Source organism: Pleurodeles waltl, chromosome 8 (assembly GCF_031143425.1).
Source record: "Pleurodeles waltl isolate 20211129_DDA chromosome 8, aPleWal1.hap1.20221129, whole genome shotgun sequence".
Classification (NCBI taxonomy): Eukaryota; Metazoa; Chordata; class Amphibia; order Caudata; family Salamandridae; genus Pleurodeles; species Pleurodeles waltl.
This window is the reverse complement of record NC_090447.1, coordinates 1416118948-1416134520: the sequence shown is the minus strand read 5'-3', so window position 1 is coordinate 1416134520 and position 15573 is coordinate 1416118948. Positions and strand designations below refer to the sequence as shown.

Below are 15573 nucleotides of genomic sequence, written 5' to 3'. Positions count from 1 at the left end.
TGGCACCCGAGGGGGAAAAGGCCTAGCAGCGAAGGGGTTAAGAGACATATCAATGTTTGGGAACTTTTTTTTACTATAAACAAAATTTGGGACTGATCTCTGTTGCAAAAATGTCAAGTGCAAATATATTTAATGGCAGAAACCAACCGAGAGAACTGAAGTTGCCCAATTTTAGATACCTTTTTGACAACAGGGGGACAAATTTAGTTCATGATGACACACTCACTTTTTCTTGTATGTTTTTTCATAAGTCGGCTGATCCAATAAATCGTCGTCTTCCGGCTCCTCTGGAACAGTGCAATCTCTGTTTAAAGAACGTAAAACAAACGATTAATTGTGAAAATCATTCAGACTGTGCTGAAAACATTGAGAGCACTGTGATATTCTGAAAGCTATGTTACCTGAATTCTGGGTCGGGATTCATATGGCAATACCACTTTTCTGGTAGCTGGTCCATTCCATCTGGAAGCTTTCTCCACCGCAGGCAGGAATCGCACTGAACCCATTGTTGGTCTGGCCGTTTCCTGTAACAAAAAGTAATGAAATGTTTCCATTAATATATTTTATCAAACCTGGATTGGCTTAATTGGAAGTGTTCTCATGATAGCTATTACAAACTACAGAACTACAAAGCAATCTACGTGACATGCGAAAGGACTGCTGACAAAGTAACTACCGAACTGGACATGATAGTCATCTAAAAATTATTAATATTAACTGAGTGACCCTTTTGCAATGAATATTTGTGTTTTTAATGTGTACTATAGAAGAAGAGGGACGCTTTATGTGTATGATGTACTGGCCTATGCCAGTCTCGCTCTACACCCATTTATTTTTAGGGAGTAGATTAACTCCTTACTCATTTCCCCAATTCACCCACTACTTGACTCCACTGGACCAGTTCTTTTGTTGCAATTCTCAAAGAATAGATATTTAACTTCATTACCAATGTTTATGATTTGTACTGTAATTGCAGATTCCTTCTCTTGTGACTCCCCTGAAGCCAGACTGCTGCAAAAAGATACCACATCTGCACACTAATGTTAATTTAATCAGAAGCGGAGCAGATTGTGACTGGCAAATTAAAACACTGATTGTGTATAAACCTAAATTGGAACTTTATTAACCCGAAAGTCCACTCCACAAAACAGTAAAGAGAGTGGCGGTTAAGGAATCAGTAATTAGAGTATCCACTAAAAGGAGTGACTAATTCTTCTGATATGGAACTTATAAATCAATGCCAAAGCAATGATCCCTCCAAGGAGATGGGTACCTGAAGTGGACATTACACAAAGACTTCACACACGACCAAGCAGGCAAAGTGACCCTCAATGTGGTCCTGAGAATGTCTGTAATAGTGCCTGGTTAAACTATGGACAGATGTCCACAGGGCTGATTGGTAGATGTACAAAACAGGGACAACTTGATTAACAGCTGTAGTTGCGGCCTGTGCCCTGGCAGAATGAGCCCTAAGTCTGACAGCAGGGTAATTGTTGGCCAAGGCATAACAGTTTAATGTAAAGAACAATCCATCACACTAGGGTTCATTTCTGGATTGGCTTTCCATTCTTAGCACCAGAAAATTCAGCAAATAATCCACTCGGTATTCCTTAGTCTATCAGTGTATAAGCTAAGGGCCTCCTATGGACACAAACCAAGTAGCCTCTCCTCAGGACCTATTTCAAGAGTTTCTGACTCCATTGTGGGACCTGGCAAGATTTACAAGGTGCGGAATCTGCTGAGAGAAGAATCCATCTGAAGTTAGTGTGAAAGTGTATCTGGTGCCACAAACTCTGTACATGTTTTTCCCATTCTAGTAATAAGCTGTACTCAGCATGCTTCTAGCCCTGAAGAGCTTGTAAAATGTCTGCACTGTCCGCCTTTCTGACGCAGCACAGTGCTTAATAAGTCCCCTTTCTAGCTCCTCCAGCTGAAATAGACAAGGGATTCAAGACGTATTATGCATTCAGATTCTTTGGCAGTTCCATACAGAAAAAAAACACTTTTATTGTTGCCTCCTGATCAGTATTCAGTTGTGCATACCAACAGCAAAAGAACAAAACATGGTAAGAATTCTTAAATACTTGGGACATTCTGGCACATCAACTTGCCTCCTCATTTTTAAGTTATGTTATGGCAATTAAGACTGCTTATGCCAAAACAAATATTCCACCAGCCTTGGAATTGGAAGACCTTCTCCACAGATTGGAAATGTACTAGTCCTGTACTCTAATTTCCAATGCTCCAGATGTTTACCAGTGCTACTATTGGCGGCTCGTGAGTAAGTCATCTGTTTAATTTACTTTGTACAGGGAGCAGAGTGTTAAGTTTATGAGTACTTATGTTAGAAATGGCGGTTCTTCTTTGCATTTTGCAAAACCTTTCAAAAACAGTAGATTTGTACCAAAATATAGGGTTTTCCTCAATTTCCTCCCCTACTTACCAGAGTTTTCTTGTGCTGCCCAGTGGTGGCCAGCTCCTTATCTATGTCAAGCAGTTAAGCCAGCATGCTTGCTATAATATGGATTCTGAATCTCATGACACTGTTCACAACGAATATAGGCCCTCATTATGACTCCGGCGGGCGGCGGAGGCCGCCCGCCAGAATTCCGCCCTCCGTAATACCGCTCCGCGGTCAGAAGACAGCAGAGGGTATTATGAGTTTTTCCCTGGGCTGGCGGGCGGTCTCCAAAAGACCCAGGGGCCCCGCGACTCCCCCTCCCACCATCCTGTTCCTGGCGGGAGAACCGCCAGGAACTGGATGGCGGGAGGGGGAGTCGGAATCCCCAAGCCGGCGCAGCAAGCTGCGCAGGCTTGGAGGATTCCTTGGGGGCAGCGGGAAACCGGCGGGAGACCGCTGGTTTCCCTTCTCTGACCGCGGCTAAGCCGCCGCGGTCAGAATGCCCCGCGGGGCACCGCCGGCCTGTCGGCGGTGCCTCCGCGTCCAGCGGCCCTGGCGGTTACAAACCGCCAGGGTCGTAATGAGGGCCATAGTAAGGGATTTCTAGTATTTATCATCAGCAGTTGTGAGAATCTGGGACTATATTTTTGTTAGTTGGCCTAATCTGCTTTTTTGCTGCCAACACATTCATTCTCCATAACTGCTCACCAGTTAGGAAGAACAACAAGTTAGTTACCTTCACTAACAGTCTTCTGGTGGATACTCTATCCAACCACCAATTCCTCACCTTTTGAACCCCCCCCCCCCGCCCCCCCCATGTGCTTTACAAGATCTTGGATTTTTCAGAGCAATTGTTCCTGCAGGCAGTACCAACAGACTCCATGGTTACTTTTTGGGACCTTTTGAGAACCTTAAAAGTTAATTCCATAGGACGAGAAGGAGGGAGGGAGGTGAGGAATCTGTGGTTAGACAAAAAGTATCCATCAGAAAGAGCATTACCAAGGGTATGAACTTGTTCTTATAATGGTTACTTCTAACCACAGAACCCTAATTTTTTTTAATGGATACCAAAGGAGGCAGAGTGTCTGAGGAGTGCAGGACCAGCAAGTCCTGCAGGATCAAGAAAGTAAAAATTTCCCTCCCTGTAGATTTGACTGTCAAATCAGTAATGCGTGGTGAAGGTGTGTCCTGAAGACCATGTAGTAGCTGGATAGATTTACCAGACCAGAATATCTTTTGTCAACGACGCTGTGGCACCCCTTGCTTTGGTGAATGGGCAAAATTGGGCCTTAGGAGGCTTGGTTTTGAGCAGGGTACAGCTTGACTTTATGCACAGAAGGTTCACATAGCCGAAGTTCGCATCTGGACCACCTTTCCCCTCTCAGCAGCATCAAAGCCAAAAAGAGCTGGTCATCCAACAGGTGCTTTTTCTTTTTTAAGTTCTTTTTATTGAACAATTGCTCAGTGCACCACAATATAGTGTGGTAAACTAGCAACAAAATCAACAGTATTTGACTCTAAATCACAGTCCATACAGCAGAAGTGATCACATTGTACATATCAACATTGTCATACTTGTTTTGAAATCCCAATCTTAATAGTGAAATTCCGTACCCCCTCGGCTTGAGTCGTAAGCTAGCCAATTGCCCCATACCTCTGGTGCTCTTTCTTGTGTACTATCTAAAAGCGAAGGGCTCTTTTTAAGTCTAGTGGGTGACACATTTTCACCTCCTTAGAGGGGTAAGATGGAGCAAAACATATAGAGTGATGGGCTGTCCCACATGTAAGAGGGATACAAATTTAGGCAAAAAAGCAAGCATGAGTTCACAGTAGCAATTTATCTGGGAAAAGGATGGGGTACGGAATTTGTACTGACAGTGCCTGCAGCTTGCTGACTATGCACAGAAGTTTTTGCAAGCCGAAGTACTATCCTGATAGACATTTCAGAAAACAACCGTGCCTGGGCTTAACTTGTGTGCATAGCAAGGACCAAACCAAAGTCCCACTGAGGCATATGAAAGGTGCATGAAAATGTATCACAATTAGTGACTTGAATAACTAAAGTTGTCCACACTGACTGAGACAGGCTAAAAGGACTGAAAAATAACATTTGACAGTGCCACAGCAAAAGTGTGTAGAGCCAGTGATGGAACAACATAATAAGAGTGTCTGCTTGACTTCTCCACAACAGTCCACAATGACCAAAATAAATAATTTGATAGACTCGTGTCTAGCCACAAAAGAAGAAAATCCATCATTTCAGCACTTACGTCAAAGCCACTTAGTTGGTGCTACTCAATCTCCTTGAATGGAGGAGTAGCTTCTGAAGATTCAGGTTCAGAATCCTGACCTGTTGCTGAGACAGGTTCTCCCAAAGAGGTTGCCACATCAGGAGGCAAATGCTCAGACTAAATAGGTGGAGGTATTGCACATTCCTGCTCAAGGACTGAATAATCAGGATAATCTGAGCCCTGTCTTACCTGCACTTCTTCAGACCTCGAGACAGGGATGGGAAGGTGTACAGAAGGCATATATCTCACTGCAGGCAAATAGGTCTGCCCGGGAACATCCTGATTGAAACTTCAGTGCACAATAATCATGACACAGCATTCTCAGCATGGCAAAATGATTCAACCAAGGCCTAGCCACAGGGCAAGGATGCCTTGAGACACATTCAGATGAAGATGCTGTTCATGGTTGCCAGCTGACATCTGCTGAGCTTGTCTGCCCTGGCATTCAGTGAGTGTCAAACGAGTTGGTTGCCAGGACTGTGACATCTGCCTATTGCAGGGGCAGAATGATTTGAAGCTTCTGGTACACACTGACTTTTTGGTGAAAAATGCGATTTTGGCATCAGTGAAAACTGATTAAGCCTGGAGTACTTCAAAGGAGCAGAATAAACTGCATAGTAATGGCACCTTCATTTAGCTTGCTGCAGTTCCTTCTTGAGGCGGAGCAAGCTTGCGGCAGAATCTATAGGAATCACCTGCCTGCATGCGGAATCAATTGTTATAAACAGTTCTGGATCAGTCTGATGTCTGAAGAAATTCTAAAGAAGAGGACTATGCAACCACAAATTAAAGGACAGTATTGGCTTGATACAGTGCTAAGGCCATAGTATAGAAGCAATAAATAAAAACTCATGCTTCTTCAATCAAAACTTTCATTATTATTTTGTACGGATTCCCCATGTCAAAGCGGAAGCAGTCACCTGCGAAATGTTACCCAGCCTACCCAATGTATGGTACCACTATATTAAAGGGGCAGTGGGCTGCTGGCTTCCTAAGGACCCTCTTTCGTAAAACATAGGCTATCACCTTGCTTAAAACCTTGATCCTGTCTGTAAAGAAATGGCTCCCTGTTGCAGTTACCCCCCACTTTTTGCCTGATACTGATGCTGACTTGACTGAGAAGTGTGCTGGGACCCTGCTAACCAGGCCCCAGCACCAGTGTTCTTTCACCTAAAATGTACCATTGTTTCCACAATTGGCACACCCTGGCATCCAGATAAGTCCCTTGTAACTGGTACCTCTGGTACCAAGGGCCCTGATGCCAGGGAAGGTCTCTAAGGGCTGCAGCATGTATTATGCCACCCTAGAGACCCCTCACTCAGCACAGACACACTGCTTACAAGCCTGTGTGTGCTAGTGAGAACAAAAGGAGTAAGTCGACATGGCACTCCCCTCAGGGTGCCATGCCAGCCTCTCACTGCCTATGCAGTATAGGTAAGACACCCCTCTAGCAGGCCTTACAGCCCCAAGGCAGGGTGCACTATACCATAGGTGAGGGTACCAGTGCATGAGCACTGTGCCCCTACAGTGTCTAAGCAAAACCTTAGACATTGTAAGCGCAGGGTAGCCATAAGAGTATATAGTCTGGGAGTCTGTTTTACACGAACTCCACAGCACCATAATGGCTACACTGAAAACTGGGAAGTTTGGTATCAAACTTCTCAGCACAATAAATGCACACTGATGCCAGTGTACATTTTATTGTAAAATACACCACAGAGGGCATCTTGGAGGTGCCCCCTGAAACTTAACCAACTATCTGTGTAGGCTGACTGGTTCCAGCAGCCTGCCACACTAGAGACATGTTGCTGGCCCCATGGGGAGAGTGCCTTTGTCACTCTGAGGCCAGTAACAAAGCCTGCACTGGGTGGAGATGCTAACACCTCCCCCAGGCAGGAGCTGTAACACCTGGCGGTGAGCCTCAAAGGCTCACCCCTTTGTCACAGCCCAGCAGGGCACTCCAGCTTAGTGGAGTTGCCCGCCCCCTCCGGCCACGGCCCCCACTTTTGTCGGCAAGGCTGGAGGGAACAAAGAAAGCAACAAGGAGGAGTCACTGGCCAGTCAGGACAGCCCCTAAGGTGTCCTGAGCTGAGGTGACTCTAACTTTTAGAAATCCTCCATCTTGCAGATGGAGGATTCCCCCAATAGGATTAGGGATGTGACCCCCTCCCCTTGGGAGGAGGCACAAAGAGGGTGTACCCACCCTCAGGGCTAGTAGCCATTGGCTACTAACCCCCCAGACCTAAACACGCCCTTAAATTTAGTATTTAAGGGCTACCCTGAACCCTAGAAAATTAGATTCCTGCAACAACAACAAGAAGGACTGCCTAGCTGAAAACCCCTGCAGAGGAAGACCAGAAGACAACAACTGCCTTGGCTCCAGAAACTCACCGGCCTGTCTCCTGCCTTCCAAAGAACTCTGCTCCAGCGACGCCTTCCAAAGGGACCAGCGACCTCTGAATCCTCTGAGGACTGCCCTGCTTCGACGACGACAAGAAACTCCTGAGGACAGCGGACCTGCTCCAAGAAGACTGCAACTTTATCCAAAGAAGCAGCTTTAAAGAACCCTGCAATCTCCCCGCAAGAAGCCTGAGACTTGCAACACCGCACCCGGCGACCCCGACTCGGCTGGTGGAGAACCAACACCTCAGGGAGGACCCCCGGACTACTCTACGACTGAGTACCAAAACCTGTCCCCCCTGAGCCCCCACAGCGCCGCCTGCAGAGGGAATCCCGAGGCTTCCCCTGACCGCGACTCTCTGAAACCTAAGTCCCGACGCCTGGAAAAGACCCTGCACCCGCAGCCCCCAGGACCTGAAGGACCGGACTTTCACTGCAGAAGTGACCCCCAGGAGTCCCTCTCCCTTGCCCAAGTGGAGGTTTCCCCGAGGAAGCCCCCCCTTGCCTGCCTGCAGCGCTGAAGAGATCCCTTGATCTCTCATTGACTTCCATTGCGAACCCGACGCTTGTTCTAACACTGCACCCGGCCGCCCCCGCGCCGCTGAGGGTGAAATTTCTGTGTGGGCTTGTGTCCCCCCCGGTGCCCTACAAAACCCCCCTGGTCTGCCCTCCGAAGACGCGGGTACTTACCTGCTGGCAGACTGGAACCGGGGCACCCCCTTCTCTCCATTGGAGCCTATGCGTTTTGGGCACCACTTTGAACTCTGCACCTGACCGGCCCTGAGCTGCTGGTGTGGTAACTTTGGGGTTGCTCTGAACCCCCAACGGTGGGCTACCTTGGACCAAGAACTGAACCCTGTAAGTGTCTTACTTACCTGGTAAAACTAACAAAAACTTACCTCCCCCAGGAACTGTGAAAATTGCACTGTGTCCACTTTTTAAATAGCTATTTGTGAATAACTTGAAAAGTATACATGCAATTGAAATGATTCAAAGTTCCTAATGTACTTACCTGCAATGCCTTTCAAACAAGATATTACATGTTAAATTTGAACCTGTGGTTCTTAAAATAAACTAAGAAAATATATTTTTCTATAACAAAACCTATTGGCTGGATTTGTCTCTGAGTGTGTGTACCTCATTTATTGTCTATGTGTATGTACAACAAATGCTTAACACTACTCCTTGGATAAGCCTACTGCTCGACCACACTACCACAAAATAGAGCATTAGTATTATCTCTTTTTACCACTATTTTACCTCTAAGGGGAACCCTTGGACTCTGTGCATGCTATTCCTTACTTTGAAATAGCACATACAGAGCCAACTTCCTACACTGTCCATGCAAGAGACACAAGTTTTTCTATGGGTCTAGAATAGCTTTTATGAACAGGATATGACAGTAACACGTAAGTAAGCAACACTTAATATAGGATTCAGTCTTGATCATCAAGAAAGGATAGGTTTGTAAACGGAATGGTGTTGAAAATAAAGGTACACAAGTTAGTTGAAGTTGCAGCTTCCTGTGCATGTAAGGGTACATTCTTATTGTTCTATTTAATAGGTGTGTTTTCCAGACTACCCCACTGCTTGTAGTTACCGCAGTTAGTTATATTAAATGTGAGGAAAGGTAAGGTAACACTGCTCCAAAAAATCTCAAAAGGATTAGTCATCTCACTTACTGTACGTCTTCAACAAGCAACATCTGAGGATTTTGAAAGTGTCTCTTATGCTTCATTTCATTCCAGTAATCATTAAGCTTTTCTCCAAGTGCAACCATAGTGAGTCTAGAAAAGAAACAAATCCACACAATAACTCACATCAGTATATTTATTATGTTAATAAACCAAAAGCAATCAACACACAAAAGGGGCCAAGGGGAATCTTAATACCATCGGGTACAAACTCCCAAAGAAGTAATACATGCACAACAATACACGCCGGTCTAACAACACTGTTTCAATTTGAAGAGTTCCGCTGACAGTCAATGAGTGACAAGTGAGAAAATTATTTTTCATTAAGGACAAAAATCCTCACCCACCATAAAGTGGCATGCTTCATCATAGGGTTGCATCTAACACCCCAACAATAGTTCTAGTGTGGGCTACAATTCCTACAATAGGAGAAGTTTTTGAAAGTGCTCAGAGAGCCCACCAGGTGTTGAACATCCAGGGATAAGCCAGGGAAGGGGGGCATCCCAGTGATCTCCAAGGGGCACCAATACCTGATCTAAGAGGGTAAGAATTACTCAAGGGGGTATATCTCCTTCCTCCTCCTGCAAGACACCCCCACCCCCACACACACACACAATTTGTCTGCACTATACAGCTTGTTGCACTCTCTTGGATGAACACTATGCTTGGATATGGCTTGGATATTAATAGCACATCCATCACACTTGGTATTATGAGAATGGGTATGTACAAGAATATAGTTTCCTAACATTGATTTTAATTAAATGGAATTTGGTCTCTGTTGATACTCTTTTTAGCTTCCCTGACGTAGAAGGATACAACATTAGTGTAAAATACTATTGATTTCTTAAACAGCACATTATCATAGAGTATTTTTACTCTCATAGTGAGGGTTAGGCTTTGAGATGGGTCCTGATGAATCGCCACTAGATCCCCGAGACTGAGTTTAGAAGAGAAACATGTCGACCGAGATCCATATATCTGTAGTATAAGGATACCCACACGCTGATTGTTTCTAAATTTAAGCCCTCAAATTAAGGAGTAGTGACATTATCCCAATTTTGTTAGGGAATCAGACCGCTATGCTCTGAGTGTCCCTTGTTTCTGTTTTTTTTTACCTTGACATAGGTGCCACTTTTCATTAAAGATAGTTGGTTTTGGTACCGTTAGTCAATTTTGTGGGTATATTTTTTCAGCCCATCGCACATTCACACATTACCGGCAACTATTCTACTAATGATCTCCAGCAAAGAGCCCTCCAGCAGGGCTCGTCAGGCTTTGCAGTGCCGGCCTGACGAGAAGCACAGCCCGATGATGAAGCATGTCACCTATGGGTGAGTGAGAGCTATTGTCCTGTAACTTTGATGCTTTAGGGGAGGAGACTTTTCAGAGTCCTGCCTAGTTGGTAGTACTGAGTCTATATTTTTGGAACAACACGTCTCAAGGGAGTTACAGTTAGACATGGGGAGATTGCCGTGCTGGATCATATAATCCTCCCAACATGGATATCTCTATCCTTTCTTTGGTAACAAAACAAGCATCCTGTTCCTCGTTTTCCTAGAATAAAAGCAAGCTGATAAAAATATGTAAAAAAAATAATCACTAAAACAGCGTTACTAAAATGAATAAATATGAAAAGAAAAACTAAGCTTAAACAGGGATGACCAACTCTGGTCCTAGAGGTCCTCACAACACCTGCAAGTCTAATGCTATCATCCAGTCTCTTGGGACCAGGGCAGACACGACCTGAGCAAGCATGAGCATTTTGAATTTCTACTTCTTGAGGAAGAAATTGAGGGGGCGCAAGTCTAGGATAGGACGGAGGCCTGCATCCTTTTTGGGCACCAGAAAGTAGCGGGAATTGCAACCACGACCCACTTCTGGTTGTCGGCATTCTATCTATGGCTCCCTTGGCCAAGACAGCCATCACTTCCTAGAGGACAAGGGATGGCTAATCCTACCACACACTGGTTGCTCAGGATGTTAAGAGGGCAGATTAGGATGGTTTAGAGGCTGCGGCTGATGAGGGTTGGGGGGCAGGGATGAGATGGTGGACTGGCCTAATCGCTGGCTGCCCAACTCACTGGGTCTGTGGGTACCGCTCCCTCGCAGAGCATGGAAAGAATTCATGCTGTGGTATCTGGGAGAGTAGAGGCACGGTTTAAAGCCCCTTCCATGGCCAAGAAAGGTGGACTGGGGGCGAAGGGGGGTCATGGAAAGGCCTAAGGATCTCGCTGTAGCCCTGCATCCTTAAAGTAGTCCGGAGCGGAATCTGCCATGTCTCTGAAGAGACAGAAGCCATCAAAGGGCATGTCCATGAGAAATGCTTGGACATCCCCAGAAAATCCAGTCAAAGAAGCGTGGCGCCATAAGGCCACTGTTGAAGAAACCGCTCTACCTAGTGAGTCCGTGGTATCCAGTCCGCATCGTATTGTGAACTTGGCTGCGTCCGTCCCATTGGCGATAGCCTGGGAGAGAACAGCTCGAGCTTCCTCCAGGACCATTGGCAGTTTGTAACCATATACCACAGAGCGTGGGAATAGAAGCACAAAAGGTATGCAGTGTCCACGGACTGAAGGGCCAGGCTGGTGGAAGAAAGCATCATTTTCCCTAAAGTGTCCAGCATCTTGGATTCCCAATCCAGGGGAGCAGTAGGGAATGAGCCAGTATTTAACTGGGGGCTGGGGTAGGGTTTTCGGTGAGAAAGTTGGGGTCCCTTGGAGCAGGCCGGTGGCAGCGAGTAATTATCCTGTTCACAGGAGCCCCTGTGCTGGGCTTGGACAGTAGCGGTTCTGAGGAGGACACTCCCAGTTGTAGCACCTTTGGGAAGGCAATCTTGACTGCCAAGTTCAGTGACCTCAGCTGCCTTCCTCCTCACCACAGTAAAGGACGCCCCCTCCTCCGTAGCCATGGTAAGGGGAGAAAGCATGCCAGTATCCAGTCCACTTCCCTCACCTAGTTCCTCACATGAGTCCATGGAGTCATAAGGCTGGTATTCCTAGGGTCCAGAGGCCCCTCCCATTCCTCACCGAGTCCTGGCACGTAAGAATAGGACTCAGGCTCCTGCCTGCAAGGCATGGCTCCAAGTGGTGGACTGGCCGATGCCCCTTCAGCTCGGTGTCTGGGATAAGAAGGGGGATGGCGCTTCCAAAGGGTGCAGGGAGCATCAACATCAGGACAGGAGCCGGGGAGGGCGAAATGACACGATTGGCGTCAGTCCGGATCTAGGAATGGATCCAAGGGGCCCGAATGGTGCTCAGGGCTTCAGCCACCGGCAAAAACCAGTAGGGGCCCCTACCAAACCCTTGGATGCAAAAGCATGCCAGAGGCAATGGGTCACCCAAATATGAAGCGCCTGGCCTCATGGAACTTTTGCAATTGAGCAAGGTCATTTGGAAACTCAGAGAGGCGCAGACCCGTCCCAGTCACTGGCTCTACCGCAGAACCAGGCCTTGAATGTTAATGCTCTCTCATCGGCCAACGGATGAGGTGAAGTCGAAGACCTGTGATTTCTTGCTCTTCTTACAGTGTGACTTGCCTGAGTGACCCAACGACGTCCAGTGTGACAAGGATCTTGGACTCCACAACCACTCCTTTCCTCTCAACCAGGACCTTGAGTGTTGCAGTGTTGAAAGTTGAGCCGCCAGGAGCTTGAGGGAGTGCTCCCTCAAGGAGACCTGGTTCATGGCACAGCAATCGACGCAGTATTTCCGGCTGTGTTTGAGGCACTAGAAGTATAAAAGATGTAGGTCTGTCACTGACATTGAGCAATGACAGGCACCGCAGGCCTTGAAGATAGCCTTAAGAGATGACATCCCTGCCACACCAGGGAGATAACTTCAAGAAGACTTCAAGAAAATGTTGACAAAAAGTTAGTCACTTTTTGACTAAGGGGTAACTCTTCTCACAATCTGCGCTGACTGGTGGGGAAAGAAAAGAACGGACATCAGCACACCTACTTAGGCACTGCAAATGCCACTTTTGGCGCAGACAACGGCAACAACACCTAGTGGAGCTGAACACCACCACCTACCACCGCACAAGGATACTACTCATGTCAAAATTCCAGAACCAGACTGACGTCTGGGAATAATTCCCTAAGGTAAGGAATCTGCTGCTAGAAGTCTTTATCAGATAAACACAGTGATCCCTAACATTGACTGTGACAGTAAGTCCCAAGTACTTTTAATATGCCAATTGTTAGAATTCTTTCTCCTGATGCCCTTTATCCCTCAACTACATTCTTAACTTCTATCATTCAAGACTGAAGCCAAGCAGTAACATTTTGTGCAAGGTGATGTCCAGTATAGGCATCCTGTTGAAGCCACCCTGCCCCCAAGTGGAGGGGATGAGGTGTCAGTTCTAACACTGTTTCAACAAGTCATAATATCAAATCATATATGATATACCTTGTAATATCATGCTCAGACATAGCTTAACAGTTTCTAACACAAGAAAACACTATGAAAACATTATCTGTCCTGTACTGTTTCTAAGGGCAAAATATGTACCTTACAGGTTCAGGCCTATGCACTTGCTTCTTAAATATGGAAATACTGGAGGTAGGATAGCTGGTAATGAAGTATTCTTTTACCCAGTTAAATTAAGACAACAACTTGGGCAATAATGATTGCTTGACCAGAATATCGGTCATCAAATAAGGTAAAAAAACAAAAAAAGGATAGGGATTAAATAGCTTGCAATTCCTCTATATTCTGAGAGCAGGTAATGTCACTTGTAAGAAAGTGCCATCTTTCTGGCATAGTTACCCCCATGTTTTGCCTGATGTCATTGTGCTTGGACTGTAGTTCACTGGGATCCTGCTAACCAGGACTCCAGTGACAGTGCTCTCTCCCCTATTATTTAGTTGTTGGTTACCTTTCACACCCAAAATTGGCATACTGATGCACCCATGTAAGTCCCTAGTATATGGTATCTAGGTACCCAGGGCACTGGCACATCAGGGGTCCCCTATGGGCTGAAGCATGTATTATGCCACTCATAGGAGCCTATACAAACTATGACTGCAGGCCTGCCATTGCATCCTGAGTGAAAGGGTGCATGAACCCTTCACTGCCAAACCTAACAACTGCACTCAGACCCTATAAGCCACCCCTCTGGTAGGCCCTTCAGCTCAAGGGCAGGGTGCATGGCTCCAAGTGTGAGGGTACCCCTGCAAGAGTAGGGTAGCCCCTACAGACCCCCAGGACAATTCCTGGACTCTAAGAATGGGGAAGCCACCTTAAGGTATGTAGTGGACTATGGTCAAAACGAGTGATCCAACTACATAATGGCTACCCTGAACCTAGGCATGTTTGGAATCAAACATGTTGGAATCATGCAACTACACTGATTCCAGTTCCCTGGGGGAACACTAGGGGATCCCCCCAGTTCTGCATGTGCAGCCTTACGGGGTCCAGCTGCCAGTCCGCAGTGCTGCTGACCTCAGACACTGTTCTGCCCTCCTGCTGATGAGCCAGGCTGAGGCCAGAGGAGCAGAGCAAAGGATTTCCTGCAAGGGAGATGTGTGACCACCTCTTCCTGTGTATTAGGTGTCTATGGGCTAGGGTGGCCTCTGAGCGCCACCAGACTGCTTTGAAGGGCACATTTGGTGCTCTCCTTGCAAAATTAAGTTTGCACCAGTTCAGGAACCCCCGGTACCCCCTCCGGCATGAAACTACACAAAGGATAGTGGAGCTACTCACCCACACATACATATAAGGCCATACACAATGCAGGATCAGCCTACCTGAACTACTGCATCTCCTTCCACACTCCTGCCAGATCCAGCCGCTCCACCCAGCTGGCCCTGGCCACCATCCCTCGCATTCGTAACACCACCGCTGGAGGACGATCCTTCACCTACATCGCAGCAAAGAGCTGGAACAACCTCCCCCTGCACCTCAGCCTGGTTAGGCCAGGCAGGTGACGTCGCTGACCCACTCTGATAGGTAGGTCACTGCAAAGAGTGACCAACCCCCTTTTTAAGTTATTTAAGGGCTCCCTTGCGGGTGGGTCCTCTAATTTTTTAAGCAAGACTCAAGAAGGAACTTTCTGCAAGACATCTTCTGCCCCTGGACTCTGGAACTGCTGCTGGTCTTCGTCTGGAACCGAACAAGTCTGCTTCTGGTGGGAAGGCTCCCACTGCAACAGTTTCCTTGGATCCTGCAGGAATTCTGTAACATCTAAGGCTATGCATCCTCCAGGGACACAAGGACTGTTTGCACCAGGAACCAAGAAGGAATCTCCCTTGGAGTGGAGTCACTCCCCTGCAACCTCAGGCACCTCAAGGCATCGTTGACCGGTTGTGGGGTCTGCTGTCTCTGGACATCCAAAGATCGTGCAACACAGGTGGTGAGTCTGCGGCCTTCTCTCGGCCCTGCTGGTCTTCTACCCACGTTTAGAGACTGCAGGCCCTTGCTCCTGCCACTGGACTGGCTCCCCTGTGTACCGCAGCTGTTGCATTTGTCATGGCTTGAGGACTCTTCCTCTGGGTGATCTTTCACCTCCAAGAAGCCCTAGTGCCCAGCACACTGCAAACCAGAGGTTAGCTCCTGTCCTGCAACTCCTGAGATGTAGGACTTCTGTTTTGCTAGGCCGGGAAGGACTCCACGTGACGACTCCCATTGTCCGGTGCCTGTGGGTCACTCGTGGGGGCTCCATCGACGTCTGTTGGCCTTCCTGTGTGCTGAGGGCCAGCTTTAACTCCCCCTCCTGGGTAGAGTCTCCTGGACCTTACTGGTCTCCACAACTTTGCAAATTTCTCTTGTGTTTCCATGTGTACTTG

The 15573-nt window shown here is 47.0% G+C and overlaps 1 protein-coding gene across 2 annotated transcripts in view; it reads right to left on the bottom strand.

The window, feature by feature from the left end:
* Window positions 1-15573, bottom strand: part of MORC3 (MORC family CW-type zinc finger 3) — a 327051-nt gene that overhangs the window by 119049 nt on the left and 192429 nt on the right. For both annotated transcript variants that reach the window (XM_069202531.1, XM_069202532.1), the window contains exons 10-12: window positions 8775-8879; window positions 402-524; window positions 227-304 (exon numbers count right to left, since the gene is read on the bottom strand). In XM_069202531.1, the coding sequence (XP_069058632.1) occupies window positions 227-304; window positions 402-524; window positions 8775-8879 (306 nt within the window). The remainder of the gene's footprint in view (window positions 1-226; window positions 305-401; window positions 525-8774; window positions 8880-15573) is intronic.